The 27,896-nt window shown below is 38.7% G+C and overlaps 1 protein-coding gene across 2 annotated transcripts; it reads left to right on the top strand.

Moving 5' to 3' along the window:
• The first annotated feature begins 758 nt into the window (after positions 1–758).
• On the top strand, positions 759–27,864 carry INPP1 (inositol polyphosphate-1-phosphatase). 2 transcript variants are annotated; one of them, XM_012724759.1, is made up of 6 exons: positions 759–1,076; positions 18,528–18,797; positions 21,155–21,215; positions 22,573–22,773; positions 25,664–25,838; positions 27,121–27,864. In XM_012724759.1, the coding sequence occupies exons 2-6, from the start codon at positions 18,594–18,596 to the stop codon at positions 27,686–27,688; spliced, it is 1,209 nt and encodes a 402-aa protein (XP_012580213.1). In that variant the 5' UTR covers positions 759–1,076; positions 18,528–18,593; the 3' UTR covers positions 27,689–27,864. The 2 variants fall into 2 exon arrangements, with proteins under 2 accessions (XP_012580213.1, XP_004674900.1); XM_004674843.2 differs by having other exon boundaries at positions 759–1,194.
• The last annotated feature ends 32 nt before the right edge of the window (positions 27,865–27,896 follow it).

The raw sequence follows: 27,896 nt of genomic DNA, 5'->3' as shown, positions 1-27,896 counted from the left end.
AAAAAAACCAAACTTATAAAATAAGAGCTTAGCAATTTCAGACCACTGAATGAGTTACAGGGGAGAAGATACTGGTCCCTTCAGTCACTTCCACAGGAGTAGCATTTTCTGGAACCTTGCAGACATTATCACTTCCCAAGTGGACCCTGAAGTGAAAGGATGTGGTAGGCACTGCTTTAGAAAGACCAGAGACAGCACTCTGCCTGCTGGGCCTGCTACCAGGCCCCTCACTACTCCAAACTCTCCTTGCCCTTTAATTTCTCTGCCCTCCACTATCATCAACCATTGCTATCCCCATCCACCCACCATCCACAAGCATCTTTAAACTATGACGAGTGAGCTAGTTTAAAGGGGAGTTTCCTACCCAGGAGGTGCTTCCTGTCACAAGACCCACATCTTTCGAGGCAAGAACCCAGGACAGTGCTATGGTTTGAAGACCAACTTGACATTTTCATTAGAGCAATGAGACCGTGACAGTCACCAGTAAGAAGTCCATCTTCACAGCTGCCAAGTATCTGTCAAACCCAAGAGACCCCCCAAAAGAGAAATGAAGAAAGGAGGACAATTTTAAAAGCCAATTTGTGGAAAGTTACAAGAAAAGCAGATACAGTGGCGGCAGTGATCGTGGGGCCCTTTTCTTCCTGGCACCCCGCTTTTGAATCATCACTCTCTGCTTGTGACGTCGCAGACGCCCGGCTCGGGCGGGCGTGGGATGCCCTCGCCAGTACCAGAAGCAGCGGGGCGTCCCAGCGCCTTCACACGCCCGCAGTCCCGGGGGTGGCGAGGGGTGGCGGCCTAGCGGATGCTGAGGGCTGAGGCTCAGGGCCAAGCGAAGCCGAGCGCCGTCCTCTGTCTCCTTCTCCTCGGTGACCTGCGCCGCGCTCCCGGCCCCTTGCCCTCGGACTGAGCCCGCGACCCGACGCCCGGCGCCCTTCAGCGGGCGGCCCGCGCCCCGGCACCTCCTCCCCCTCTCGGCGCTTTCCTCCTCCTCCTCTACCTCCTCCTCCTCCCCCGCCTCTTCCGTTTCTGGAGGGAAAGGCTGCAGCCTCCAGCTCGACTCGGCATCCGCGGCTTAGGTAATACGTTTTCCTCCTGACACCTCCCCTTGCCGGGGCGCCCCTACCTCCCTCACTGCTCGGATCCGATCCCCCCGCCGGGCGAGCAGCGCGCACCCTACGCCTCTCCCCGGGGCAGGTGAGTAAATCTGGGTCTCGAGGTCGCTGAGCCTCCCTCCCCGGCCTACGACGACCTCTGTCCGCTGCGGCGAGGTTGCCACGGCCCGGCCCGCTTAGCTGCCGCAGCCAACGGGGCGCAGGAGCTCGCGGGTCCTGCAGCTCCCTCGGTTCTGCAGAAACGACCCGAAAGAAATGAGAGGGCGGGACGAAAGATCAGCGAGCAGCTTTATATGTGGTTTAAAAGGGGGGAAAGGATCATTAGCATTTCTAAGTGGAAAAAGCAGACTGACAGTTGTCGGGAGCAGCGACCCAGGTTCAACAGGTAGATGGCGTAGCTGTCAAACGTCTGGTTCTGCTTTGAGAGATGCTTCTAAGTGTCCGACTAGACACGGCTAGTGATCTAAGATGAGTGTTAAATAAACATGACGGGACTATATTTAGAAAATTCAATACCTTCTTGCTTTTAAGTCTCTGCATTTTGAAAGGCAGGTTTGTAACGATGTGTGTGTGTAGCTGGTGTGGCTAGAGTTCTAGGAAGGCAGTATGTAACATGGGGTCACGCATGCTATTAGACACAAAGCGCATGCAGGAAAATTCCAGATATTTCATACATCCACAAAGAACACATGTAAACAATCGGGATGGAGATTTTTGAGATTTCCAGGTTTAAAGCGTTGAATAAGCAGAAATTTGTCACTGTTGTAAATGTAAATGTCCCATTGCTTCAATGGGACAGTGAGTTAAGGCTGTTTGGACAGAATGCTTAAATGCATCCCACATGCTAGAAAAAACTTCTTGGGGGGGGGGGTCTTTTCCTGTGTTTTAGAGCTTGGAAACTAGATAAGTTGATAAAATGAACCCTGCCCAGCCTGACAACAGTCTAATGATGAAAATAATTCACTGATTTACTGTTAACTTGACGAATTAGCTCAGTGACCTCATTTTTAAAAATAGGGAAAATAAGGGGGGGAAATTAGGGCCAAGGAAAAATTCCTTTTTCAATGCAGATATTTGTTTTTATTCTTACTTTGAACCTACTTTATTTGTGGTTTGTTTTTCAACCCTATTATTGAAGTTGTTCTTGGTCATGAAGTAGGTTATGTAGGAGGAATAAAAGTTACACTTCACTTTTGATGTAGAATAAGCTGTCATTTATTTTCAAACTTTTGTACCAAATGACCATTTTCTTGGATATTACAGCTGGAATTTGTGCCATTTGATATGAAGTATCTTATTACAAATTTAAATTATAACTATGCTTGTAGTAATCTTGAACAAAGCAAAAATGCTTTAAGTTATAATAACTTAAAACAAATTACAAAATTACTTATTAGGTATCTATTTCCTCTTACATTTCTGTCTCTAATAACAATAAATTGTTTTACTCTATCTCCTCTTGTAGATAAATTGCCTAGAAAGTAATTTTCTTATATAGAGTGGTTCATAAAAAAAAGTGTCTTCATTTATTAAAGTTGAGTGTGGTATATATGAGAACCTTTCCCAAATGTATGTCCTGACAAATGTTCTTAAAAAGTATTTTGAATCTCATAATGAAGCTAATAAAACCTTCTACAATGGTGTTTTTGTTTGGTTTAAAGTTTATAAATAAAAGCAAAGTTGACGGCATTTTGCTTCCCAACTCTCCTGACTAGTGTAGCGTTTCCCAAGTAAGTCGAATTTAAAAATTACCTTGACTGGTAGGGAAGTGGCTTAACATGATTCCCTGGTTGGAACTTGGGAATTGCTGAATCAGAATTTCTAATGGAAAGAAGATACTTAAAATAGGTAAATCAAGTCAAAGGGCAACGAGCAAATAAATTCAAATTTAAAAAAAATCAACTTTGGGAAAGACAAATGAGAAATAACCCTTGTTAGAATGAAGAGCTAACATAACCTGTCCACATTCCTATATATAAAATTGAAGCTGTGATTTTACTGATATGATGGTGGCACCTATTTAGGAAAGCTAAAACTTCTTTTCCTTCTGTAGTCATATTTCTGGTGATTGAACTTAGCAGATAGTTTTGCATATTTAGTTATTTTTATGTAAATGAGATTTTAACTCAAGTCCTTTAATTTTATGAGAGCAACTTCCAGTGGATTTTATTTATTTATTTATTTATGCATACAGAACTGAGGTACAGGCCAGAGGTGCAGGGGCAGTGAGAGGATTCACCAGAGACAGAGTGGGGAGCAGCATAGGCAAACTGATGAAATATACTGCTGAGGGGAGCAGCGGGAGGGTCAGGAGAGGTCTGAGGTCTGAGATCACCTCGAGGTGGGGGATCTAACTCAAGCTGAAGTGGCTTGAGCTGCTTAGTGCTGTGCTTTAACCTGCTGTGCTACCACGGAGGACCCCAATGGATTTTTTAACAGAAATTGTTGTGACTAGTAATCCATAGCAAAATATTGTGCCTGATAATTTCTCTTTCATATTAATAGACATGTTACCTCTTCTGTGTTCCTGGTTAGGGAAAACAAGCATGAAATTTTTAATGGCTTATGGATAGATTTTATGATGTAAAGAACTTTACTTGGGCATAAAAATCATGGTCAATTATGCATAAAAACAAATTGACAAAGTTGAATATTATAAATCCATGAAGAACTCTTTAATATGAGTTAACACAATGCAAAGTGTCAGAGTTTCTTTCCCTTCCCCATTTTTTCTCTATTTTTGGGGGGTGGGTTGGATTATTTGCTTGTATGTTAACCTAAATTAATTATCCAAGTACATATTAATATATTTACTAACTTTACTAAGAAACACTTAAAATTGTCCCTTTTTTCACAGAATGAAGATGGTAGGTTTTCTTCAAAGCTAACAAGAGTTATTATAAGTAATGTCAAAGGACTTCAAATGACCAAAGGAATCTCTTAATATCATTTAAGGACAACCTAATTTACAGTGATGCCATACTTTTTCATTATCAGTAGATTTTTAATTGAGGTGGCATTGGCTTACAATACTTACATGATTCAGAAGTGTAGGATTACACCTCTGTAGAACTATGTTACCACACCACACCCACCACCAAGGTGCCCAGTGAATCTGACATAATAACTTCTAGAGAACCTTTCTCCTTAACTCCTGGGAATTGGCAACAATCACATAAAATTTCTACTTAATCTGGAAACAATGAAAGGCTTTAATAAATATTGTTGATTGTAAGTTTCATAAATAGCAAGGAAAGAAGGAATAGAAATTTCAAAATTCAGATCAAGAAGATTAATATAAACCAGCTTCAGATATTTTTCTACACTTGCAGGAGCAGAAAGAATACAGTAAAATTTAGTGTATTTGTATATTAAATGTGGCTTTACTAAACCATCTATATCTTTACAGTATAATCATACATTACTTAGGGTGGGTGATTTATTTTGAGAACTCTCATTAGGTGAATTTGTCATTATGTGAATGTCATAGAATTTACTTACATGAAGCTAGATGGTATACAGCCAAGCTATATACTAGGGCCACATCTATGATCCATCTATGATCAAAACATTGTTATGTGGCACATAAGTGGTCTTTGAAGTTTTATTTATTCATTTATGTGTAGAAGAACTGGGGTACATACCAGAGGGGCAGGAGTTGAGAGGATTTGTCAAAGATAGAGTAGGGAGCAGACCAGGAAGATCTACTGAAATACACTGCTGAGGGAAGCAGCAGGTGAGACTGGAAAGGTCTGCTGTGGCATATATGGGTTAGCTCCCTGGCCAGGGATAGAACTCAGGCCAACGTGGAGATAGAGCTGAGACTTAACTCCTGGCTACCAGGGAGGCCCTTGAACTTTGAACTTTTCAAGTAAATGATATTATAAATATTTGTTATGAGTTTGCGTTACTTTAAAGGCAGTTGTTATACCATTTTGTTCTGTTCAACATTTGTAAATGTTAAAAATAAACATTTGCGGCCCTCCCTTGTGGCGCAGCGGGTTAAAGCACAGCACTGAGAAACTTAAGCCACTTCTGCATGAGTTCGATTCCTGCCTGCCCGGGAGGTGACCACATGGCATGGCAGACCTCTCCTCTCCTGACCCACCCGCTGCTCCCCTCAGCAGTGTACTTCGTTGATCTGCCTGTTCTGCTCCCTGCTCTGTCTCTGGTGAATCCTCTCACCCTCCACATCTCTGGCCTGTACCGCAGTTCTATATGAATAAATAAATCTTTAAAAAAATAAATAAATAAACATTTGCCTACAGAAAGTAGAAATAACTAGAATAAGGTATATACTGCTAACCTCAGTCTGCCAAAATTACATATAATATCATCTAAGACCTTTACTTTTTTACTATAGTATTCAGGAATTATATTTTACTAATTATAAGTAATTGATTTGTTATTAAAGAACAAATAATAACAACCATCTTCTAAAAATTTCTGTTAAATACTCCTTTCCATCATGTTTTCTAACAGTTATAATCCTAAAATTTGCCTTATGAAGGACCCCTTATGAAGGATTAATTTTGGTGCAAGAAAATCCTTTTAAACATGTTTATCTCTAATGGAATGAAAATCAGACAAAGTACAGAACTCCCACTGTGTGTCATGAGGAGATGGAAAATATATATATATTCTATTCTTAAGGAATTTACAGCCTATTAGAGAGCTACAGTACCCCATGGGGTGAATTGGTGAGGGCTTTTGGCCCTGTTCATAATGTTCAGTAATATTTCACTCAAACCACAAGCCCCATATGTGAATAGTCTAAGTATTAAAACCCAATTTGATTACTGTGTAGAATCAACTTCGAGACAAATAGCTTAGTGCCTGAACTTCTCTCATTCTGAATTTCATCCTCCTGTCCCAACTTTTTAAAAATTCAGTAAACATTTATTATGCACTAGACAAATGATATATATTAGTGGTTTTCAGAACATCTGTGGTTTTTAACCTGAAATTTGAAGTTTTACTTTTAAAAGTTATAGTGAAATTTATTAATATAAAATTTAGCATTTTAACCAATTTTTGGGTGTAAAGTTGTTTTGAGTACTTAGTACATTCCTGTTTTTACAGCCACCATCACCATCCATTTCTAGAGCTTTTTCATGACCCCAAACTGAAGCTTTGTATCCACTCAACAATAACTAAGTGGTGGGAACCACTATTATTTCTGCCTCTGTGATTTAGAGCATTCTGAATACTCCATATAAGGAGAATTAGACAACATCTGTTCTTTTGAATTTGGTTTGTTTCACTTTACAGCATATAGTCTTTAAGTTTTGTCTATGTTGTAATAACATAGACAAGAATTTCTTTTTAAGATAGAATATTCCTTCAACCTGTTTCATATGGAAAAAAGATCTAAAATACAGGAAGTTTGGAACTGAGGTTTAGGAAGAGAAATTAAGGTCTCTAACATGTCTTCTCTCTCCTTTCTTTTCCTTTTTTATGTTCCTACGAGCTTAAGTCACACCAGGTTGGGTAAAAGCAAAACAGAGTCTAAGAACCAGTTCTCCAGTGGCCAAAACAATGGGCATTCTGTACCACACACCTACTCTTTGCCCACATAGACGGTAAAAGGCAAATGTCAAGTGAGTAGATGCCAAGAGTAAGTGTTGAAAACATTCAGAAGATAGAATAACTAAAAGATGTTATATTCAAAAGCAAACATTCAAAATATATTGGGAGTAACAAGACTCTAGACTCTGATTACTAATGATCAAATTAAAAGTAATATTCTATGGCAAGAGTTCTTTCTACAACACATGCATCTCTTCTTTCTGCTTTGAATTATGCCTTAAATTTGCATTTAAAAATATTTTATTTATTTATTTTTGCATAAAAGAACTGGGGTATAGGCCAGAGATGAGGGTGTGGAGAGGCTTCACCAGAGACAGAGTAGGGAGCAGATCTACTGAAATATACTGCTAAGGGGAACATTGGACCAGACAGCATAGGTCTGCTATGCTATATGGTTAACTCTCTGGTCCGGGGATCGAACTCAGGCCATCACAGTGGTAATGCTGAGACTTAACCCCCAGGCCAGGGAGGCCCTAAATTTGCATTTAAAAATAAATATATATATATATTCTTTCCTGCAGTTAAGATAGTTACACTGAATCTGCTTCTATTTTTATATTCTATGTAATTTCAGGTTTCATTGTCATATGATGGTTGTTCTAAAAACATACAAAATGATAAGCATGTATCAGAGCATAGCTGAAAGAAATATATCCTAAGCAATAGTTTCTATTTAGTGAAAATGTTCCTAAATGGAAAACTGGATTTAAAAAAGATCACTATTAAATTTAAAGGTATTTCTAAGTGAGATACTTTTTTATAGTTTTCAAATGAGTCTGAGAAATCTTTGAAGTACATACCTCTTGCAAGTAGTATGCTAATATGGAATATATAGATGTGATCAACTAAGTGTTTTTTTCCTAAAACTTCATTTTTGTTACAAAAGGGCAAATTAAGTTGATTTAGTAGGTGAAGGTCCACATTCTCAGCTGCAGTAGCTATGGGATTCCATATTCTGCTCCTAAGGTATCAGTGAGAGACAGAGCTGACTCTTGCATCTGGTATGTCCCTAAATTGTTATATAAAAATCATTAAGAACATTTTTTCCTCAACTCAAATATATTGAATCATTATCACCAAAAGAAAAGCAAATTTTCTCTTTTTAAGATGTGTCCCGGGGCCCTCCCTAGTGGCGCAGTGGGTTAAAGCACAGCACTAAGAAGCTAAAGCCACTTCAGCATAAGTTCAATCCCTGCTGGTCCCGGAGGTGACCACATGGCGCGGCAGACCTCTCCTGACCCGCCCGCTGTTCCCCTAGCAGTGTACTTCGTCGATCTGCCTGTTCTGCTCCCCACTCTGTCTCTGGTGAATCCTCTCACCACCCCTGAGCCTCTGGCCTGTACCCCAGTTCTGTGGGCATAAATAAATAAAACCTAAAAAAAAAAAAAAGATGTGTCCTGATTAGTTTTTGATTGTAATAATTTAGAAAACACAGGTTTAGCTCAATTTAAGAACAGAGGACATTTTTGTGGATCTATAGCTTTTAGTGGCGCACATGGACAAAAATATATGAGCTAATATAGTGCTTTAGTCACCTTAATAAATCTAGGATGACATAGACTAATCAACTTAGGTTGTCAGAAGTCATTACACATTTTTTCTGTTTTTAAAAAAGATTTATTTATGCATACAAGAGCTAGAATACAGGGCAGAGGTGTGGGAGTGAGAGGATTCACCACAGACGAAGCAGGGAACAGAACAGTCAGATCAACTGAAATATACTGCTGAGGGGAACAGTTGGAGAGACAGGAGAGATCTGCTGCACCATGTGGGTCACCTCCCTGGCTGGGGATCGAATTTGTGCTGCAATGGCTATGGACAGCTCAATAGTGCTGTGTTTCAACCCACTGCAAAAACAGGGAGGGCCCTTTTCTATGTTTTTCAATGAAAAAATACGTCATGACTTTTCTGACAACCCAATAGAAATGGTATGTGTGTCAACACTATTTGAAGATTAGGAAGGAGGGAGGAAGTTTAAGGTTACATAAATGGATTTACGTATCCCATATTTAATGTCTTTTTCTACCAAAACCAAAATGATCTTACTATTTTTGGTCATTTAATCAACTAACTTAATTAGGTCACCACTAGATGATGGAACATCATCTGACTTGCACTCAACAAATATGGTTCAGTTGCTAGTCATCCAGATACAGCTTAGGTTTGTTTCATAAACGAATACAGAATATATGTAGACTTTTATGTAAATAAATATGGACCCACATGCCTTATAACACTTGGATAAGGCTAATAAAATTCAAGTACAATAAACAATATGTCAAGGATGAAATGCATATTTACAACGCTAAGAAGAAATTCATCAGCCAACATTTATTGAGCACCTCTGAGATATGTGTTAAGAAACCACATGTGTTTAAATCTCCTGCCAGAAAGAGCAGAGATAAGCAAGCCAATGTGTAGAGTACTGCAGAGCAGGGATGGAGTTTGATCTGCCTCTATGCTCCCATGACCCAGGTTTCCAAGATGAAGGAGGGTCTGGAATGGCTCTGAGAGAAAAAACCTATTGAACTGACTCGCCTCTTTGCACATACACAGCTCCTTTTTTTTTTCTTTTTAATATACAAAAGATAAATGTAGAGAGTCAACCACCTGTGTAATTATGTAGATCCAGAACAATGTTGGAGCCCAAATGGTCCCATTATATTCTCCCATCAATAACCTCTCCTTCTCCAATGTAATCACAATTGTGACTTTTAACACCAAGAGTTAGCTTTGTTTTGAATTTCAAATAAAATAAACTGTATAGCACATATCTTTTGTGTCTGACTTCTGTCACTCCATCAATATGTTTTTGTGAGATATGTTCACATTCATGCATTTTCACTACTGTGTAGTATTTCCTGATGTGACTATGTCACAGTATCCCCCCCTTTTTTTTAAGGTTTATTTATGCTTACAGAATTGGGGTACAGGCCAGAGGTGTGGTGGGTGAAAGGATTCGCCAGAGACAGAGTAGGGAGCAGAGCAGGCAGATGTACTGAAATACACTGGTGAGGGGAGCAGCAGGCAGGTCAGGAGAGGTCTGCTTTGCCATGTGGGTCAGCTCCCTGACGAGGGATCAAACTCGTGCTGCAATGGCTCGGAGAGCTTCATAGCACATTAACCCGTTGCACTACCAGGGAGAGCCCAGTATCCCATTTTAAAATTGATGGTTATTTGGGTTATTGCTAGAGTTAGGATATAAAAAATTACACTATTCATAAATATCACGTTCATGTCTTAATGTATATTTGCATGAATTTAGATTGGCTATGTCTACAAGAGAAATTGCTGGGCCATTTAAAAATCACCAAATTAAACAAACAAAAAAAATAAAATCACCAAATTTAAAAGTTTTCTAAAATGGTTGTGTCAATTTTTACATTAGTAATGTTTGAGTTTTCATTGTTTCATAACTTCATGAAAACTGAAACATTCAGTCTTTTTAATTATAGATATTCTAGCAGATGTACAGTAGTATCCTGTAGAAATGAGTAAACTCTCTTTCTATGTGTTTATTGGCCCATCTGAACATTTTTTTCAGGAATTATGTAGTCAAGTTTCTTGCCCGTAGGCTGATTCTGAGAGGGTAAGTGGACATTAGGCATAGATAAGGCAGGAGGCTGGCTTGTCTACCAGAGAGGACAGAAGATGCAAATTAGTGACCTGCACAGGATGTGAGGGCGACCTGGCTGTGACATCTGTCACCCCATTGATCGCCAGGGTTGTCGGCTGATCTGGCTGGCTAGGTGAGTGTCCCTTTCCTCACCGCTCCATGTGCATCCCTCCCGAAGCTGCGCGCTAGGTGGGAGAGGATGGCCTTCCCTGAACAGAGAGGGACCAGGTTTTGTTGAGGATATATGAGTAGCTAAGCTTCCCTGCTAGAACCTGCAAACAAGCTTTCAAGGTCAATGACCTGCACAGAGCTTGGGAGTAAATGGACAGAGTAGAAAATAAGCTGTTAAAATGCAAATTTAGTCAATGTCTAGAGGCAGCAATATCACAGACAGATCAAGTAAAATAACACCAAAAAAAATCCATATATATATATATATATATATATATATATATATATATATATATAATTAGTGGATTCTGAGAAATATTTGCTATCAAATGTCAGAAGGTGAGCAAGGCTTATTAACTGGAAGACAATTTAGATTCAGCTAAGTTAAATGTTGTGTTTGTACATCCCTAGTATTACTGTGGGCGTAGTTTCCCTCTGGCCTCAGTAACTCATAGGCAATGAGCATCTCATAGGGAGAGCAGGATGGCTAAGGAGAGCAATTCTGGTTTCTCCAGGCTTTGAGCAACCCTAGCCACCCAGCATACTTTGTGTGGGCCCACTTCTGTCCTCAGTCCCTTCTGCCAGGGCAGCCTCCACTCTTTAAACAACTCTGCAAATAGCTCTAAGTATGGAGGACAAGAGATGAGAACAAGGTACCAATGTCAGCTAGATAGATATTTGGCCAGGCCCTCAGCACGTACTCAACTAGAAAAAAACTGTACCACTTTGAGCAAGGTTACCACAAACACTTCACTTGTAACCTCCCCACAACCACCTCCGGTACTTCATAGAAGTCAGGCTTTTCCTCCAGTAGCAAGAACCATCAGGCACCCAGACAACAGCTGCCAGTCCACAGAGGATGACTGAACTCACGATATAAATGGTAGTGGTTGGGGAGAGTCACTATAGAATGGACAAAAATGTGGACTCAGTAGAGTGGCTTCTGTGCAGAAAGAAGGTATGCCCGCAGAAATGCTGAGCCAGTCTCCTTTTTCAGTAGAGAGTTCTGCACGGGGAGGGCCCTCACTGGTGTCATCAGGACTCTCACTGTGAACAGTAAAAGACTGTGGTCAGCTTCTGATACAAACAGGTTCTCACATAAGCGCAGACACCTTTGACCCAAGAATCCCTGTAAACTGTTCTCTTGACAGAATCATGGCTCACTGAAACCTTCACTGATAGTCTACCATGAAGCCAGTGTTGTCTACCATGAAGCCAGTGTTGTCTTGCAGCTTCCTGAAGCCAGAATTTCCACCCAGATGCCCAGAAACTGAAGCAGTCAGAACTGGCCTGCATAAAGGAACTTTATTCTGGGTCATTCACAGAATTACAAGTGGCTCCCAGCCTTCTGGATTTAACAGATTAGTAACTTTTTAGAAAAGATTTTAGTGACCCATATAAAGTTGCTGACCTCTTATTTTCTTAAGTGAGGACGTGCAACTAGTTTCTGTGGAGCTGTATTTAACAGTCATAGCTGTCATTTGTTACCTACTATATGCAAAGCCTATGCTGAGTCCCTTTCCCGATATATCCCATTTGATCTTAACAATATCCTGCCAAAGTATTTCCTTTATATGACAAATGAGGAGAGAGTTGCAGAAAGAGTGAATCTCCTGGTGCCACTCAGCCTGTTAATAGCAGAGCTAGGTTTTGAACCAGGTTTCACTTGGTTCCAAAACCTGTGTATTTTTTCCATATGGTTTATCCATCTGATGTATATGTAATTTTCAGCAAAGATTTTTTTATAGTTCTGTTATTTTTATGAGCTAACATGATCAGAAATTAAAATTGAGCTTTTTCTTCGTAGAGAGGTTTGTGTTTCTAGGAAAAAATTTCTTAAGTTCCCCCTTTTAACTGACTTCTAATTATCAAGTATTTCTTCAGCTGGATATGAAAATCTCATAAAAGCTGAAGAGATTATGTCTGTTAGACATTGTGAGACAATCTTATGTTAACATATAAATGTATATTTGATTTGAGATGGAAAAAAAATGAACTACTTTGCACCTGCTGTCTTCAAATGTGATTTGAACTAGGTCATCCCGACGCAAAGGCTTATGCAAGGTTATTTCAGTGAACTGTGTCACTAATCATGTGACTGTTAAAGTGAGAAGCTCTCAGAATTAAACTGATCGACCACATAACTGGGGAAGGGAGCCTAGCCTGTTTTTACTCTTGGGACAGAAAACAAGATAAAGGGCTACATTACTGGGTTTCTTCTATAAGGTTATCAAGGTCTCTGTCAGAAGAGGTGTTATGGCCTAAGTTGTATGTCCTCCAGATTTACAGAAGTGCCTCAAAACATGACTGTGTTTGGACTTAGGGCCTTCCAGAGGTAATTTAAGATGATGGGGTCACGTGGTTGGGCCCCAATCCAATAGGAACTGGTGTCTTCATAAGAGGGAGAGTCGCAAGGATCCCTGAAGCAGAGGAAAGGCCAGATGAGAACACAGCAAGAAGGTACCAAGGAGAGAGTGGCTTCAGAAGAAAGCAAAATCTGTTATCATCTTGGTCTTAGAATTACAAAGCTCCAGGACAACTTCTGTTGTTTACAGTACCTAGTGTACTAGGTACTGTGTACTAGTGTGTTGTTTTGTTATAGTAGCTTTAGCAAATTCCTAAATACGTCAGATATCAGGCATGAGCAGAATTCCACAACCTCCAACCCCTGACACCTGTAAGAGAGACATCAGGACATGATGGAGGAGCTTTTATCATTACCAACAAGGTGGCTTACAATAAGACTGAGGATAAGCTGAGGAAAGATAAGTTGAGTTAATTAAAATATTTTAATAATTAAACAAAAATCAGCTGGGTGTGTTTCTCTGCTTTTTGCTATATAATCTACCTTATAATAATTTATCATTTCTTCCTTTAGTTAACAGCTGATTGTATTGGTTAGAGTGCTGATTGGCAGTGGGCTCCCACAAGCTTACTGCACTTGAATCTTGTCCCAGCCACTTCCTAGATGTGTGATTTTGCAAATGACTTATAACCTACTTTGGTTCAGTTCCTTTATCTATAAAAAGGACATAGCAGCATTTACTTCATAGGATAGCATGATGATTATATTATCAAATTTAATATCTGTATGGCACTTACAAGGACACCTGGCGTATGGTCATCACCTAATATTGTTAGCTTTTGCTATCAGCAGGTTAACTGATCCAGAACTACTGCATCTACATATTTCACCAAAATATCTGCCACCAATGCCAGTCCCACTGAAACTGCCAGCACAGTATTACAGAAGAGTAATCATCTTGAAGAATAGCAGCTGTTAAATCTCAGCGTTCAGTTATTTTCTAGGATAACAAAAACAGATTTATGGGCCCTGTCACCAGGGGTTTTGATTAAATAAGTTGGGATGGAGCCCAGGAATCTAGTAGGCACCTTGGGTAATTGGAGATAGGTGGTTTTCAGAAGGTCTACTAAGCAATACTAATTAAAAGGAATTTCCTCCACATTCAAGATTGTTTTATGCTCCATGTCAAAACATACTAATTGTGATTCTATAATAATTCTCATTTAAAGCATTTGAAATGTTTAAATAAAATTAACTTAGGTATAGTAATGAGTGTATGAATAGTTATGGAAATAATCTGAAAGATAATTATCTTTAAGAGCTACTGATAAATCTGAAGAATGCGACGTTGCATGTACCCTGGTTTCCCCATAGACGAGTTATTTCAAGGTGAGTCACTTAAAATGATAAATTGTCTAGTACTCCCTCACTCCCTCAGGGTTGTGGCTGAGTGAAATGAATTGAGAACAGATGGAGGAAAAGAAACGGCTACAGAGAGGACAGTAATTTGATTAATTAGGAGGAATTGTCCTGAACAGTCTCTTCAGCTGGAAAACCACCTTCTAGGTGTATAGCTTAACTAGAAAGTCTTGTTTGTAGATGGTGACAGCTGAGAGAGATTGTTTTAGGGAATGAGGAACCTGGGGCGGGGGGGGGGGGGGGCGGGTAGGTAAATAGTTGACATGCTGGATTCTGTTAGAGTGGCTGGAGAAAGCTTAGTCCTAAACTCAACTTGGATGGTCAACCTGGGGTTTGACAAAACCCAACATTGTTTCCAAAGGTCAGAATAAAGGGTATTTATGGTTGAACTCTGGAAAACTTTGAAACTGAAAAATCTGATTTTTGTTGTGGTGAATTTCTAAAATCTGTATCCCTGTTAATTAGTTTAGAGCAGCAGTTTAGAGCTGATACTTCTTTCTCTGTGGTTACGTTGCTGTGCTCAAGGAATAAAATTTGATTGGTTTTTAGAAAAATGTAGTAATCATTATCTAGAAAACTTTGAAATCCTTAAATCTTCATGCTGTTTTTAAGATAAAAAGCTATTAGATACTACGGGTTCATTCATTAATTCTTTGCCCTTCAATTATAATAATCTCAGAAAATTAGCTAAGAAATTGAAAAATCAAATATATACTTTTGAAGTTTGTGCTTTATACAAAAAAATACATGCACCTATTTGTGTATATTATATGTAATTTATAGAATATAGATGTCATAAGTTATTTCTAAGTAAAATTCCTTCAGCTTTACTACTATAACTGTTCTTAGTGTTTAGGTTCAATGCAATCAAACTGAATCTTTGACTGTATCATTCATTCCTGAAAGAAAAAGCATTTAGGCAGGTGTTTCCACTTTTGACTTGATTATCTATACCATTCTTAGCTACATGTGTACCACTTTGGGCAGCTGTTTTCAGGATTGAGTGATATTTGCTTAATTATCCCACGATATTTTAAAATGTCACTTCTAGTTCTAAAGTAATATTTTTGTAGAACATTTGAGAATTTTAGAAAAGCATAATGAAATAATACCCACAATTCCAGTACTCAGTAATAATTACCTTTAAATACCTGTTTATCATTGAAACATTACCTACTAGCCTTTCGATCATTCTCTATCCATCTATATAATGTACATAGTTTATATATAATTTATATATTTGTATACATTGTATATAAACCATAATATATACATCTATTTGTGTTATATTTTAACACAAATTAGTTTTATATTATGCAATATATATTGTCATAGGGAGTTTTCCCACCTGACATTTTGGCATTAACATATTTCACATTAAATATTCTTCAAAAAATAATTTTTATGTGTTTGAAGTAACATTGCATTATAACATTATATAAATTTCAGGTATTCATTATTGAGAGCATACATATACCAAATTAAGTTCACCATTCTGTCCTTTACTATACTACTGTTCCATTTTCCTGATTTCCCAACCATGTTCTCCCCTTTCCTTTTGGTAATTATTAATTGGTCTTGTAGTCCAGAAGTTTGTATTTGTTTCATTAATTCATCTGTTTGTTTTTGTATATTCATAGTATAAATAGAATCACATAATGTTTGTCTTTCTGCCTGACCTACTCACTAAGAATGATAACCTCTAGGTCCATTCATGTGATTGTGAATGGAAGCATTTCATTCCTTTTTATAGCTGGATAGTATTCCACTGTGTATTTGTATCACATCCTCTTTCTCCAGTAGTCAGTAGACACTTAGGTTGTTTACTGTCCTTGACTATTGTAAATAGTCCTGCAGTGAACATGGAGGGTGCATATACATCTTTAATTAATTTTTGTATTTGGGGGATAAATATCCACAATTGGACTAACTGGTTTGTATAGAATTTGTTTTTACTCTGTGTAATCTCCATACTGCACCCATAATTGTGGCACCAATTTACATCCCACCAACAATATATAAAGTTTCTTTCTTGTTTCTTCTCTTTTGGGTAACAGCCATTTTCGCAGGGTTGGGATGCATTGTCATTGTTTTTATTTGCATTTGTCTGATAAGAGGTGATGAAAAACATGATTTTAATGACCACATAGTAGTCTATATTACATTTTAGTGTTTGAAATTATTTTCAACTTCTCGCTATTATAAATAACATTAATTCTTCTTGTGAAGAAATATTTTCACACAACTCTGACTTTTTTAAAAGATTTATTTATTCATACAGAACTGGGGTACAGGCCAGAGGTGCAGGGGTAGTGAGAGGCTTCACCAGAGACAGAGTGGGGAGCAGAACAGGCAGATCCATGAAGTACACTGCCGAGGAGAGCAGCAGGCAGGTCAGGAGAGGTCTGCCGTGCCAAGTAGATCACCTCCGGGGCCAGGGGTCAAACTCACACTGCTGAGGCAGCTGTGGCCAGCTTGCAGTACTGCGTCCTAACCCGCTGCGCCTCCAGGGAGGGCCACAGCCCTGACTTTCATAATACAAATTAAAGCAAGGCTAAAGTTACTAGCTAAATGGTGGTGACATCTCTTGGAATCTTAATATATTTTCTTGACTCATCCTTAGAAACCCCCTTTTGCTTACACACCTGTTAAAAGAGTATGAGCATATGTTTCACCTAAGTGCTCATCGACAGATGATTGATAAAGAAGACGTGGCATATATACACAATGGAATACTTTCCAGCTACAAAAATTTATGACATCCTATTTCTAAAACATGAATGGACCTAGAGGGTATTATGTTTAATGAAACAAGCCAAATGGAGAATTACAAACACTGTATGCTTTCACTCATACATAAACATGGTATCTAAAAAAGCAAAACAAATGAGCGAACTAAATAAAGCTGAAACAATATTTACACTAGAATTCCAAATTAGTGATAACCAGAATGGAAGTAGGGAGGAGGTATAGATAAATTTGGAGAAAAGGCCAACAGCATAATGAGGGATAGGTAATTTTAGCAGGTAGCTTAATATAGCATATACACATGTTGGCTTATAATGATTCACACCTGACACACAATGTTATAATGCAATATTGCTTCACTAAGCCCTACAAAACAACCTTCTCTAATAGTGAAGTAGGATGATTTGTTTTTAATCACTCCCCCTTGATTACTTTTGAGGTTGAACATACTATCCCAGTTGATTTCAAGACCCTAGTTGATTATGGTTCATCCATAAATCTTAAGATATTATTTAACAAATTTGTTTTAGACAAACCAACTATGACAATTCACAAATAACTCCATTGTGTTTACATCTTTAAAGATGTACTAGCTCAGCCTCCCAGAGTCCATGAAGGGGAACTTTTTAAAGAGAAGTACTGTAAAATATGGTAATAAAGATCATCGGTTTCTGGGTAAGACCCATCCTGAGTCCTGCCGTTTGGTCTTGTGTAACCGTGAAGAAGTTACTTAATTTCCCTAAGCTTCAGCTCCCTTGACTATAAAACAAGCCTGATATTCTTCATGATACTAAGAGAAGGATTATTAAAGCTTTCCATAAAATGTTGGTACTATTTTTAAAATATCAGAAGCAAGGGAGACTGAAAATGTATATCATGGTATGATGGTGTAACACTGGGACTTTTCCAAACCCCAACAAGTTGATATTCTACAGCATTTTATTATTTAAACATTACTTGGTAGAACAGCAACACACGTAGTGGGACTTTTTTTAGGGGATAGAGTGGCTGGCAGATCACTTGGGCTGCTGGCCCACAAGTTGCCTCAGACACTTGCAGGGCATAACAGAATTGCTGGTGTGGTGGTGTTTTCTGTGGAAAGTTGGCCCAGGATTGATAGAGTAAATCCTTTCTCACTTTTACCCTTTCCCCTCCCGGATGGAAAAAAGAGCAGTGATTCAGTACTGCCACTCAGCCAGTGATCATACATTCTAAGGTCAATGCAAGAATTTGGCTTTTCTTTAGCATTGTGCCATGTGTCCATCTGCTTGCCTGTCTGGGGATTTTTTTTTTTTAAATAATATATTCTCTTTCAAGTGTTTTCCTTCACTGAGAATCCAGTTCTTGGTATAATGGATTTTGAGACCCCAAGTATTTTTGAAGATACTTTTGTAACTTTCAAATTTTCAATAGTCTTTCTTCCACACTGAGGATGTGGCCGTGATATATACTAGCTGTTCAACCAGGCTGACCAATTTGAGTGCCAGATGGGTTGTGAGTAGTGCTGGAGGCACCCTGACATCACTCTCTGAACTGCTTTCTCTTTCACATTCTTGTACTTTTCCAGCTGACGCCCAGAGGGTGGGTGCCTCCCTTTCCACTAGCAGCTGTAACTGAAAAGCAAGGTCCCGAGATGTCAGATATCCTTCGAGAGCTGCTCTGTGTTTCTGAGAGAGCTGCCAACATTGCCCGGGCATGCAGACAGCAGGAAGCCCTCTTCCAGTTGCTCATAGAGGAGAAGAAAGAGGGAGAAAAGAACAAGAAATTCACAGTTGATTTCAAGACCCTGGCTGATGTACTGGTGCAGGAAGTTATAAAACAGAATATGGAGAACAAGGTAAGAAAGGTCACAGCCAAGCGGTTTGCTCCTATAGTTTTCTCCCACTGACAGAAGAGTGTGCCTTTTTCTTTTTCCTCCTTCCAAACGCTCAGACCTTAGATTCATTAACAACTTAGGATTTCTCCTTTACTTGAACTGTATTACTAAAATATTCACCACAGGAAAAAACAAATACAGAAAAGCAGGTAAGGAAATAGCTCACATATCTAACTGCTAGAGAGAAGCATTTGAAATAGCCAGTACAGAATTTTTCATTTAATACTTGTTTTCTGAAAAATAAAGCAACATAAAAATCCTCCTCCCATCACTAGAGAAAATCACAGCTACATTTTGCTAAATATTATCAGAATGTTTTCATACTCTGAGTGTATGTATTAACATGTATAATTTATTTCAACAGAAATGAGAACATACTGTTTTTTTTTTTAACTGGACTATTAAGTCACATCTTTTTGTGCTCATTTATTAAATACTTAACTGGGTTACAGGTTTGTAGAGTGTCAAAGCCCTAAAGTTCTCCATTGTTATAGTAGAACACTTTATTACTAACAATGATTCTAGGTACCTTAAGCTGACAGGGAAAAAATGCTGTTCATAATAAGTAATAATAAACAGTAACACTAAAAGTCACATATAAGTGAGCCAGAGATAGTTTATTTAACTCACAACAATTTTTGAGGTAAGAATTACTACTGCAGTGTAATGGTGAGAAAAAGAAAGCACAGAGAGATTAAGTCACTTCCCAAAGGTTGCACAGCGAGTGAACGGCAGGGTCAGTTTTTGTCAGACCAGTCGTCTTCTGTGCTCTTTGCAATATTATACTGCCTTTTATATAATAATGTAATAACTACATTCTCTTCAGACTTGGGGGGATAGGAGGAGCACTATAAAATACTGGAAAGTAGTTTCTACAAAATACTGAGAATTATTTAGAATGTTTTAAGCATAATCTTGATTGCAGGCAGGAAGAGAACAAATGATATCTTGAAATCTCTACAAACTATATATTTTTAATGTTCTATAATGCCAAGTTTCCATAAATCAATGGAATAAGTTTATTTTTGTTACTTATGATGATGTTTGGATTCAACGGATGGATAAGCAGCTGAATTAGAAATGTATCAACATTAATTTTTATGGGTTAGTATTTGCCATAAAGCACTATAACAAATTCAGGCAATTACTCATTCACACTAATATGCCAAGATTTATGAACAGATAAAAAGTAGTCAGTTTGTGGTTATAAAATATCTTTGTTTCATGCCCTTCCATCCTGTAGCCTCAGACTGAGCTTCAGTCTGTTACATAAGCTTGTATCAGTCCTTGTTGACTTGAATGGTTTTGTAAAAGAGAAAAAGAACAAATAGTTGCCAGCATTATTAAAGCTAATGGCCCTCAAATATTTGAAGCATTTCCTTGCTTTTGTTCTTTGAGAATATTATACATAGAAAAAATATTTTTACTATAGAGAGAATCAGAAGCAAAATATAGCTGGTCATGCAAAGGTAAAAGAAGATTTTTGGTTCTACTTTTTCATTTAATATTGATCTATAAATTATTAGTCAATAAAATATCTCCTCTTTTGTTTTTCTGTATCACCTCCCTAACCTGAAGACTAGTGATAATGGAAACAAAATCTAATATTATCTAATTCCTTCTCTCTAGTCTGAAGTAATAAATTTAAGTACATGATCATTAGTATTAACTTGTACTAGCTACTAGGGTACTAAGTATATACCACGTTAAAATATCTAGAATGCCGAACACTCCCTGGTGGCACAGCAGGTTAATGCACAGCACTAAGAAGCTAAAGCCACTTCAACATGAGTTCCATCCCTGCCCTGGAGGTGATCCACATTGCCGGGCAGACCTCTCCTAACCCGCCTGCTGCTCATCTCAGCAGTATACTTTGTCCATCTGCCTGGTCTGCTCCCCACTCTGTCTCTGGCGAATGCTTTCACTGTCTCTGCACCTCTGGCCTGTACCCTAATTCTGTATGCATAAATAAATCTTTTTAAAAAGGATCTAGAATGCCAAAATTCTAGCTCTGTGACTCCTTAGTGTCAACAGAAAGATGAGGAAACTAGAAGTACATTTTCGATTCAATAGGACATAAGACAACTGGACCCCTGTCATGATTTGAACTTTCTAGAGGGGCATACCAGCAGGGAAAATAACAGGAAAGAACAGGGAACAAAAAATGACTTGATTGTTAGCTTTGAATTAATTTCTAGAACTGCAAATTTCTGTATTTCAGTCTAATTGTGCTATTTGAAATATAAATGGAAGTCTGTTTAGAATGAATATCTAGCTAGGGCTTTGTTGCTGTTTTTGTCACATTGTGAATCATTCAGTTTCCAGGTTTGGGGAACAAAATTTTTGGGGAAGAATCCAATGAGTTTACTAATGACTTGGGTAAGTTAAAGAATCTTAATATATTTTTGTAATTTGGTTATATGGTATTCTAATTTTCAAATGGATGTTTGGAAGCCTTTCATATAAACAACATAACATATTTGAACATTGAACTTTATTCAATACCTCAAAATTATGTTAGAGAGATGACATGTCTTAGAGATATGTAACAAGCCTACATGTATTATTTTAGATGTAAATTAGTCGCATTTAAATAATATATATAGTAGCCTTTGAGAAGAGCCTTTTAGGAGTCTAACATATTATAGATGCCCCAGAAAGCTTCATGTCTTTATAATTGTACAATTTCAGGACCAAGGTCTTGATCCTGCCCCCTCAGGAGTCCATGGGCTTTGGCTGAGAATGTGGAGGAGGTTCTTTTGCTGAAATACTGTGTGATCTTGAGCAAATCACCTTATCACTTCTGGATTCAAAACCTCTGTAAAGGGACTTGTGCTAATAACTAAAAGTTTCCTTTTAATACTAAATTTTAAGTCTTATTTAATCAATTTCCTATGGGATAAATTCTCTTTTTTTGGTGGACTTCCATGTTCCCTGTGATACAGAAAAAAAAAATATCAAAATCTTTCAGATTCTTTTCAGAGAAAAAATTATTTTTAGTTTGGGTTTGTGTTAAGTAGTAAAACAGTAAAGTTTAAACATGGACAGGTTCAGAGTTATCCTGGCAATAGATTCACATTCTCCTCAAGCTTTAAGAATCATCTGAATTACTTGCAGCACTTGTTAAAACCCAGGTCTGGATGGGGCTGGGAGTTCTGAATCCTTAACAAGCTCTGACATAGGCAGATGCTACTGGTCCTTGGGGTAAAGAGCAAGTGTGTGCCCCAAAGTGGCATGCTTTCTTAATTTAAACAGTTTGTATTTTCTATCACTTTTAGTTGTTCTTAGTTTGCCATTTTTTGTTATCCTTTTTCTCACTTGTGTTGGGGACCAGAAACCAGATTGACAAAGGTTCTAAGCAGCATGGCTAAAGTGATGTTTAAACACCTGGACTTGGTAAATTGTGGCTTTACTTGGAGAAGCTGCTTTGCCGATGTCCTGATAGCTATCAAGTTCAGAGAAGAGCTGTTTGTGTACACATCATTTAGAGTCAAACAGTTTGACTGTATTTGAAGGTAGGGTTCATCTTTTTATTTTACCATACTAAGTAGAAATTTTCAGTTGAAAGCAGAATGAGAGGAGGTAAAAGCACTTCCATGTGCTGATAAATCTTACTATTTTCAATAACATTCAGGTACAGATAAACTTTGTACAGTGTTTGCTGCCCTACCCCCCTCTAGGTATTTCTCCCCAAAACACTTGAAATGTAATAAATCTCAGTTTGTCTTTATTTTAGGGGAAAAGGTTATCTTGAGGCTGTGTCCAACAGAGGAAGAAACTGTGGCGCTTCTTAGCAAGGTCCTCAATGGTAACAAGGTGGCTTCTGAAGCTTTAGCCAAGGTCGTTCATCAGGACGTTGCCTACACTGACCCAACTCTGGATTCCATAGAAATCAACATTCCACAGGACATTTTGGGAATCTGGGTGGATCCGATAGGTGAATATAAGAGAATGTATTTTGTTTGTTTGTTCTTATCAGTAGTCCTTATGTTAGGGAATGCAAAAGTAAAAATTCCTTAGAATATTGTTTAACTGTCCTGGAAAAACTTTCAAAAATTGATTGTTAAATGAAGAATTGAGATGTGTGTTTTAGGCTGTTGTTATTGATGGATGCATAGCTATAGTGGGTGTATATGTGAGCAAATGAACACATATCCATAATCAGGAACTGACACAAGCTATGCAACGTCCATCGTCTGACAGATTCCGGGTGGATCGGGCTAAGTTCTGAAAAATCAGACTGTCCACTGCTAAACTTATGTTATGACCTCCCTTTTTTGTATAAACATAATATCAAAATATTCTGAGCAACGTTCAGTTTATAACTGGGTTGTCTTAGCCACACAGGCAAGCTGCCCCAGGAGGAGAAATTCCTCTGTCTCTTGAGACAAAAGGCAAGCCCCAGGAGAAATAAGACCCCAGGACATAAAAACTCCTGGGAAGCTTCCTTGGTTTCTTTAAATAAAAAATCAAACCTCAGATAAGGCTCCCAGGGCATAATGGACAAATTTTAACCTTGACTACGCAGGTGTTGTTTGATATACAACTGTACAACTTTCTCTTAATTTACTCCTTTTTAAAACAAGCACTAACTACTCTCTGCTAGCCTTAAATTAGCCACTAGCTTTTCTTTAGACAATCACTGACAACACTGCTAACACAATTTATTACTATCCCAAGACCCTAACAACCTTTTGCTAACAAGCTCACCCTTTCCCAGACCCCTCTTCCTTTGAGTGATAACTAGACAGCTGTATACATGATAACTATCACAAAACGTATAATCTATTATACCATAAATTGTTAAGACAAGAATGCTTTTTCCCCTTGTCTTGAGAATGTTTTATGGAGATATCTCATTAACTTGCCCTATGCATTATTACAATTAACTACTTGCTACACAGTATAAAGACCTGCTGAAGGGATAGCAGGAAGACTTGCACCCTATCCTGACTCCCGTGTCTTCCTCGCACCTGCTCCTGTCTCCCCTTTTGGAATCTCTGCTCGCCGATGCCTTCCCATCTTAGGGTCCTGCCTGTGCTGCCTCCAGACACCTCAAAAGTTGAAGCTAGTCTCTGACAAGGCACACCTACAAAGCTAAATTAGCTCATCCTTAAGACGCCAGGGGCCAGGCTGGTAGATACGAGCGAAAAAAGAAATGGTGGCACTTAGGACTAATTGAGCGCACATGCCAGGAAGAAGTACTCAGCTGCAGCAGATTGCTACTACATGGGAGTAGGGCCAGAAGTTGAGATTTTTTTTTTAAGAAGCCAGAATATAGGTTTTTAAAAATGAGATCTCCTAGTTGTTAACCTCTGGCTACTAATTCAGTCACCGAGCAAACAATCAAAACCACCAACCAGGTCACGCAAAATAGCCTGCATGTGTCTCATTAATGAGTTTGTGAGCCCTGTGTAAAAACTCACCATTATTAGTGTTATTATATCATTAAAATTCAACATTATGGTAGAACCATAAACTGTAGCTCATGGTTTTAAAAGTGTAAGCCTCATCTCAACAGTGCAATTAACACAATGCTTTAGGTATTACTTTTCAAACATTTTTTTTCTATTTTCTTTCCCATCTGCCTTATATTTTCTGCCCAATACATGGGCCATTCCTTACACTGAATAGGCAGACTCCTCCCCACTGCAAACACATTAACACAATGTTAAAGAAGTGCCATAAATCAGAGATCACTGGAACATTCAACCCATGGGTTACATATACAAAATAAGAATCTTTCCTCAAATTTTTATCACTTAAATCAAAATCAGGTAAATTTTGAGGAACAGAGAGATCTCTTTGTTGTTTCTATCCTGAAATGATTTCTGTCAACCACACAACTTTGGCCTGGCACTTGGTTAACTGAGTACTAAGTCACTATATGTCTGTAGTCATCACTGAGGGAAAAGCCTTGCTCCATGGCTTTTTTTTTTGTCACAAGAACACCACTCAATTTATTCTTCTTGTGCTGCCATCATTGTTTCTTTCCTCCTTATCAGAAGGGACAAAAAAGTAATCAAGTCCTGACACATTTCTGGAAAAAAACTTTTCCACCCACTTTGGACTTGTCCTCTGATAAGTAAGAGATCTAAAGAATCTTACCAGTTATCTTGGGTCCTTAGACACTCTTGACATGTGGTGAATATTTGAGTGCTAATTATCTGTAAGATGTGATGCTAGATGCTACTGGAATGGCAAACATGTCCTCTCCCTTCAAGAGTTCCCATATAATCAGGAAAATGAAATACTAGCAGCTTCAATGTGAAGTACAAGCAGTCAAATAACAATTTGTTATACTAAGCCCCAAAGATAAAACCTGCTTGGTCACTATCGTAGTCCATAAAGCTTCTATAATAAAATGTCCCAGACTTGTGATGCATAAACAACAGAAATTTATTTCCCACAGTTCTGGAGGCTGGGAAATCCAAGATCAAGTTACCAAAATGAGTAGGTGAGGGATTTCTTCCAGGTTTAGAAGCATTGCTTCTAAAACAACATTGGCTGTGTTCTCGCTTGGTTGAAGGGCCTAGGGATTTTCTGGAACCTCTTTTATAAGGCACTAGCTTCATTTATGCGCGTTCCCTCCCATGCATAAAGTATCTACCAGAGGTCACTCTTACTAATAGCATCATGTGTGTATGTGTGTGTGTGGGGGGGGGGTGGAGTTGAAGAGGAAAAACTTGGGGGTGATGGGGAAAACAGTAATCAGACCATAGTAAATTAGTAAATGACAGAAGTAATTATAGGACAATTTATAGATGTATTCATCATCTTTTAACTAAACATTACCTGAATACAAACAAATTTGCTCTATTTTTTAGATTCAACATATCAGTATATAAAAGGTTCTGCTGACATTAAATCCAACCAAGGAATCTTCCCCAGTGGACTCCAATGTGTCACCATTTTAATTGGAGTCTATGAACTACAGACAGGTGTGCCTCTGATGGGAGTCATCAACCAACCTTTCGTATCACAAGACCCAAACACCCTCAGGTAAAAGATGACATTTTTGGTATCTCGTGGTTGGAGTTCATGACCTCAGCTCTGCTGATTGCCAGGACTGTCACTCCACATGACATTCAGTGATTCCACATAGAGTATTCGTACTACAAGTCTGTATGTCTGAATTAAAGTTACTTCTATATCTAGCCCTAGATTTTGCAAAATTTCATTTAAGGCTAGATGCATGCTAGTAGAAACTTTTAGAAGAAATCTCTCCTGGTGAAATCAGAGTTCTGCATTTGAAATTTAGCAATCTTGTTCCCCATTTTTTAGAATCCCTCCGAAGCCAATGTATTAGAATGTGTCAACACCATCTTTAATTACAGCTGGTACAAGATAGATGCCATCACTATATAGTCAGTTGAACTTTTGTACAATTTTAGGAGAAACTCAAAACAAAATGTGAAAATAACCCAATGAAAGGACTAGCAGATATGGCCAAGGTTTTCTAAGTCTTAGTTTCCTGGAGAGTAAATTATCCAACATATGTAGCAGTTAAACTCTGATGAACAGTGTTATTATGGTTGCTATTGCCAAAGATGGGCTCTGGCAGTTAAAGACAAAGCAGAGCTAGCAAAGAGGAAAGTAAAAAACAGCTACCAGCATCCTCCCTGGTGGTGCAGTGGGTTAAAGGAACTAAAGCCACTTCAGCATAAGTTTGATCCCTGCCCCAGAGGTGACCCACATGGCGCGTCAGACCTCTCCTGTCTTGCCCATTGCTCCCCTCAGCAGTGTACTTCATCAGTCGGCTTGTTCTGCTCCCTAATCTGTCTCTGGGGAATCCTATCACAGCCCCTGTATCTTGGACCTATACCCCAGTTCTATATGCATAAATAAATCTTAAAAAAAACAAACAAACAAACAAACAAAAAAAACAAAGCTATCAAATGAGCAAAAAATATAAGGATTTTAAAAGACTTGCAGATTACAAAGAAAGCTGTCTTTTTTTTCCCCTGTAAGCTTTGCATGCCAAAAGAGCTAATGGTTTTTATCGATGTTCCCGGAGGCCGGCATCCCACAAATGTTTTAATGGTGTTCTCGATTTATGTGATAATGCTGTAAAATGGACAGCACTCCTTATCTGCACGTACACAGGCAGCTGCAGAGATATGAATAACTTTTAGAAATGAATTAGCTGCTTGATACCTATTCCTAGGCGTCAGGGCATGACAGCTCAATACATGCTATGTCTATATATTTTTATTGTCTTGAAGCCACAAGAGTAAAACAAATAAACCACCTACCTCTATAAACTGAACCTTCTTTTCCACAGGTGGGCAGGACAGTGCTACTGGGGCCTTTCTTATAAGGGGACCAATGTCTATTCGCTTCAGTCTCCCGTCTCTAAAAGAAACACTAGCGGAGCGCCGAGCAGGGCGACCCGAAACAGCAGCTCAGACGCCGAGTCCTCCCACCGCTTCTCAGCTGTCATCAGCACCAGCGAAAAGGAGAACATCAAAGCGGCACTGACACGCGTCTGTGGAGATGGCATATTCCGGGCAGCTGGGGCCGGATACAAGAGCCTCTGTGTTGTCCAAGGCCTTGTTGACATTTACATCTTTTCAGAAGATACCACGTTCAAGTGGGACTCGTGTGCTGCCCATGCCATACTGAGGGCCATGGGTGGGGGAATGGTAGACTTAAAAGAATGCTTAGGAAGAAACCCAGAGACAGGGCTTGATTTGCCACAGCTGGTGTACCACGTGCAGAATGAAGGCGCTATAGGAGTAGACAGGTGGGCGAACAAAGGAGGACTGATTGCATACAGATCGAGGAAGCATCTGGAGACATTCTTGAGCCTCCTCATCCAAAACCTTGCACCTGCAGATCCACACATATAGACAAGCCTGACTTCATAGATGTATACTCCGAACTGTGGAACCTTCTCGCGCCTTTCCTTTAAAGATAGTTTTGTCCAAACAGTGGTCAATATTTACCTTCCTCTTTTGAGGAGCAGTTGTCCATTGTGTGTGTTTATAATTTAATTTCAATAAAGGAATGACATTCTTGTGGCAATGAAATCTGTGGGAAATTCTTCATAGTGGATAT

This window comes from Condylura cristata, unplaced genomic scaffold (assembly GCF_000260355.1).
Source record: "Condylura cristata isolate star-nosed mole 26May11 unplaced genomic scaffold, ConCri1.0 scaffold00002, whole genome shotgun sequence".
NCBI lineage: Eukaryota > Metazoa > Chordata > Mammalia > Eulipotyphla > Talpidae > Condylura > Condylura cristata.
This window is presented reverse-complemented; position numbering and strand designations above follow the sequence as displayed.